This window comes from Halyomorpha halys, unplaced genomic scaffold (genome assembly GCF_000696795.3).
Source record: "Halyomorpha halys isolate HHAL.00 unplaced genomic scaffold, Hhal_1.1 Scaffold12.1, whole genome shotgun sequence".
Classification (NCBI taxonomy): Eukaryota; Metazoa; Arthropoda; class Insecta; order Hemiptera; family Pentatomidae; genus Halyomorpha; species Halyomorpha halys.
The window spans coordinates 1,146,989-1,152,304 of record NW_027109908.1 but is presented as its reverse complement, the minus strand read 5'-3'; the positions used below and the strand labels follow the sequence as shown (position 1 = coordinate 1,152,304).

The following is a 5,316-nucleotide window of genomic DNA, read 5'->3' as shown; positions in this document are numbered from 1 at the left end:
AATTATTTATTTAATGTAATTTACAACTGTACAAAATAATACAATAGGTAAATATGTAGTATGTTTCATATACACTTGAAAATCTTGGGAAGGAATCGCCCATTAGTGGTACTTCAAACATTAATTTAAATTAGAAGGTCCCGTGGCCATCTTCTTTACAGACGCCTCGGAGGATTATCAGGGATTGTTAAGGATGAAAGATTAAGAATTAATGGGTTAGGAGGGTTAAGGAGTTTGGAATGAAAAGACGCATTTCTGTTTTGGGTCAACTCTGCAGCGAATGGGATGTTAAGGTCTTTGTGAATGAGTTTATTTGTGACGTAATAAGGAGCATCAAGGATTTTACATAGGATTTTGGATTGTAACGATTGGATGCGAGAAGAATTTGATGTTTTGGTGGAGCCACAGAGCTCAATTCCAAATGTCCAAATTGGTCTGATTATCGTTGTGTAAACTAATTTTTTGTAGTGAATGGGAAGTTTAGAGCGTTTGTCAAGTAAGTTCTGTAGCAATCGGAATCCACGAGCAGTTTCTTGTCGTTTCAGTCTTGTGTGTGGACTCCAAGTAAGTCTCTTGTCAAGATGGAGTCCTAAGTATCGAATCTGTTCAACAGGCATTAGTGTTGTATTTAGAAAGGATACTGTAGGACAGGAGGGCAGAGGTTTACGACGGAGAGTAAAGGTGATTTGGTGGCATTTGTCAGGATTTATTTTGATTCTCCAGTTTTTACACCATTCTTCAATAGATGTTATGTGTGCCTGTAGTGTTTTTGATGCATTAGTTGGGTCGTTGTTTACAGAAAGTTTTGGGGGTTGGGATGTCAGCTGTATAAACCGAATAAAGAATGGGACCTAAGATACTACCTTGAGGACAACCGGCGGACTGAGAAAAGAGAGATGAGTAGGCTAGGTTATGATTTACTTTAAAGGTTCTATCAGTGAGTTAGGGGCGGATTATAAGGAAATAATTTTAAATTGTAAGCAAGCAATGAGACATACTTGTATCAAAGAATATTTAATAACACTTAATAAGTGTATTAAATTAAAATTCATTAATATTAATATGATTTGTGTATTATATTAAAAATCATTAATATAATGTTGTTTTAATTTCCAGGTATCACGATGCTGATATCGCTTTTGATTGCAATTATCACCTTTTATGGGACCTATCTTTGGATAATTGGAAGGAAGTACTCGCACCTGCCTGGATATCTTGGGAATGAATTCCCAATTATTGGACATCTTTATTATTCTCTGAAAAGTTCATTCCTAACTCATGATGGTAACGTATGAATGATAATTACAGGTTATGCTTTTATTTAATTCAAGTATAAAGACCGAACCCGAAATGGAAATTATGGGATAATTATTTTAGGTGTAATCCTTAATTTAAATAATTAATTATTAAATGTATAATTACTTAAAGAAATAATATCTTATTTTTCAAACTTCCGAATTTTGCAATTCTAAAACCCTTATCTGTATTTTTATAAAATATTTGTTTATTCATTATTTCAATTTTATATATCTGAAATTTCCATTCTGATTATTTTTGTTCTTTTATTTTATAAAATATGTTTATATTTTGTGTGGGAATGGGTAGTTCAGTGGTAGGGAACTGTGCAAGTAACTCCAAGGACCCTGGCCTGTATCTTGTTGTGGTAGATGTCAACTCTGTCATAAATCATGGGCAATGAAGAATTGTAAATTTCATATTCAAGCTGATGATTCAAGAGGGGTGATTCAGTGAGAAAGGCACTGCACTACTAACTTCAACGAACGGGTTTGAATCCGGCTGTGGTATATAATTATTTATTCTGTTACGGTAGCCGAGAGTCAACCCTGTGGTTTCGGGGAGCCTACCTAGCCTCATAAAAAGAGGTTCAACCATGTTAGATGTTTTATCGTTTTACATTGAAATTCGTTATATAACGCTAAGCATTATCATTAGCAAATAATTATATAACGAACAGTCATTGTTTCAGAAATGATTATTTTAGAGAAATGGCATATTTAAAAAAAAAAAAAAGAAAATGGTGAAATAGCAATGACCATATAATTATTCCAATGAATAATTAATACAAGTAATAAATATAAGTTGTTATTCGGTTGAAATTCATTATATAACGATAATTATTATCATTAGCAAATAATTATATAACAAATAGTCATTGTTTCAAAAATAACTTTTTTTTTTTTTTTAAATGTTTCATAGGGTAAGTATGGACTGAAATTAATGACGAGGGTTACCTTAAATTTGTATTTAAGGTATGATAATTTATTAATAATATTGTTGTTTGTTTAAAATTGCTAAAAATCATATGTATAATAAAAGCTGTTTGTGATAGATTGTCCTTGAGGATGGCCAAATCGGCCGAAACGTCGGACATATAAAGAAATATTAATCGTTTTGAGACTAAAATAGGATAAAATTTATTTTATTTAAACAATAATAACCAGTCTCGAAAAAGTTTAATGATTATTTATAAATGTTAAAGTGTGTTAAATGATAAAAGTGGTGTTAATGGGAGAAATATTTCCTTCTCTTTGGATGTCAAAACGTTAAAACATTTAACATGGTTGTTGACAATCTGTTACTAGGTCTGTTAAATGAAGAATGACGTAATGCAATATTCTAGATGAGCTCTATACTAGATACCATTTTGTCCTGTGTAGCTTTGATGTGTTAGTTGCTCCGTAGTTCGTGTTGTTTTTGCTTTGGGCGTTTTTAAACTCTGGGAAAGTAATGAATAAAAAAAATAACAAAGTAATTTAAAAAAAAAAAACTAGGAGAGGAACCAAGTAACAAGTGAGGTGCAGCAAAGACGATGTGACGATAGTGAGATATCCCTGGTGTAATAGAAAATAATTATCTACTAAAGCCGGACTCGAACCTTGGTCATTGAAGTTAGTTACATAGTGCCTTACCGCTGTGATACCGCGCTCCTATTTCCAAGAATTAGTCGAAATAAATTAGACCTTTGCTCTTTTAACATGTTAAATTAAATTTAACCCATACTTAGGGTATTCATGATATTGTGTTAAATTTAAAATGTTTTACTATGTTAAATGTTATAAGTATAGCATTGTGAGCAGCTTTATTTAAAGTCATGTTAAATGATAAATGCATAAGAGGTCCTAGCGGATTTTCTGAGCAACTTGTTTAATAACCTTTCCTTCCAAAACTTGTTGTTGTTGTTTACTTCTAAGTTTTGATTACAGTAATTTATTACAACATGCCTAAAATAAGTGAAAAGTAGAAGTGAAAAGGTTTAGCTACTGATTATATTTTTTAAAAAGTCCAAAACACAAGACAAAAAAAATAAACTACGAGTAAGTAACCTAACCGATATTCTCCATTTAACAGACTCTCAGCCATGTTACATGTTATATCGTTTTAACATGGTAAAAGAAGAAAATGTATATCCATTTAACATCAATTTTTCCCTTTAACACGCTTTAACATGTTAAAATAAAGATCATCAATACCCATACTGTAGCCGTTAGTCAAACTATGGGTTTTGAAGCCTTCCCAGTCTCACCTCCTTGCATAACCTTTGTTCTAAAAACAGTGCTTCCTTGCAAAGTACTAAAATTTATTATTTTCTGGAAACACGTTATTCACTTTAAAATCCTTAATTTGATACATTTAATTAAGAATGTTTAATTTTTAAGCATAGTAAGATTATTTATTTTAAATTGCGTATTATTTTTGACAGGAATTGTGCCATAAAAAAATCTATTTTTCAGATTTAATTGCTTATCTAAAACAGCAACTTCCTCCTGGGGGAGGGATTTCTACGTTGTGGAGCTATTGTAAACCTGTAGTGGCGGTATCAGATCCTATCTTAATTGAGGTAAAATTAAATAATTAAACTGCTAAAAAATGTGTATTGTATTTCATCTTTTGTTAACCACTTTATATTATGGTGAACATTAAAATATTATACTAGATTTACACCTTTGCCACTTACCGCAAATCAAAACGCCATTTATATTTTATTTAGTTTTGCTTATATTCGTTTAATTTAATTTTTTTTTTCTTCTGTCCAATGTTATATTTTTGTCGGTAAATAATGTGATTTTAAAAACTGAAACACTAATTCTATTGGTTTATCATAGTCTCTAAGGGTTTTAAAAATATCTGGTTTTAGTCCTAAGCTATTGAGGTGTGGTGTGAAATATGGGCACTGTTGGAAAATATGGCTTATTGTCGCAATATTGGCAGTTCGGAGGCGTTTCTTACGAAATAAGATAGGAGTGGGTGAGCCTCGTGTGACCTATTGTTAGCTTGGTCAGTACAACTTCCTCTCTACAGCATTTGCGACTGATGGTACCCCTGGGCTTGACATCCTTTTTAATAATTTTTAATTCACTTATTGGACTTTCATTCCACAAAAATTGCAATTTATCTTTGACTTCCTTTCCAAGAGGTTTGCTCATTTATGATGGAGTTAAAATTGCTTTACCTTAGTAGGTCTCGTGGCCATCTTATTTCCAGGCGCCTCGGAGGACTGTCAGGAATGGAAGAGGATGCAAGGTCAGAAACTAGGGGGTTTGAGTGGTTAGGGAGTTTATAATGGAAGGAGTGATATCTGGTTCGGGCTAAATCGGTTATATAGGGAACATTAAGGTCTTTATGAATGAACAACGAATCTTAAAATATACAATCTCAAACAACAGTTAATTACTGATTAACTATTGTTAGGAAAATTCCTTGATTAATTAAAACGTGGAGAACACAAATATTTATCTGTTGGTATTTCTAAAACATTATTAACTGAACATAAATCTGTGGATGCAGCACAAGTCCCCTTTTAGTGCAAGAGCCCCAATTTTCGATTACTTAATTGAAAACTATAATTAATAGTCAAAATTGATGAGTCTGTCAAGTATGGGTAGAATAAAAATGGTGGCAGTTTCAAAACGTTAAAAATAATTAATTTTTTATTCGGAGCTCTATATCTTTACAATTACTAACAGCAATAAAAAATCTAAGAGAGCATCATCATTTAAAGTTGAGTAAATTTGCTAAAATATGAGCCCTAATGGAGCTATTTACGTTCAATAGTTCTGGAGTTATAATTTTTTAAAAAGCAACATTTCATAAAAATAATTATGAGAGATAGTTGACCGTGGATGATAAATGAGGAGAAGATGGTTGGGGGTGCGGTCAATGAAAAACACAAATAAGTATGATTAACTTATTTTAATGTCCCGACGTTTCGGCTAGAGTTTCTAGCCTTCTTCAGGGCTAAAAAACAAAACAAGATAACAACCACAGTAAGAATAGAAAAATAAAAAAAATATAAAA

The 5,316-nt window shown here is 31.8% G+C and overlaps 1 protein-coding gene across 1 annotated transcript in view; it reads left to right on the top strand.

Annotated features, from left to right (window-relative positions):
- The window catches only part of LOC106679207 (cytochrome P450 4c3), a 41,758-nt gene that overhangs the window by 5,206 nt on the left and 31,236 nt on the right, over positions 1-5,316 (top strand). Inside the window, exons 2-3 of the mRNA XM_014418223.2 lie at positions 1,117-1,284; positions 3,753-3,859. Coding sequence (XP_014273709.1) covers positions 1,125-1,284; positions 3,753-3,859 — 267 coding nt within the window. The 5' untranslated portion in view covers positions 1,117-1,124. The remainder of the gene's footprint in view (positions 1-1,116; positions 1,285-3,752; positions 3,860-5,316) is intronic.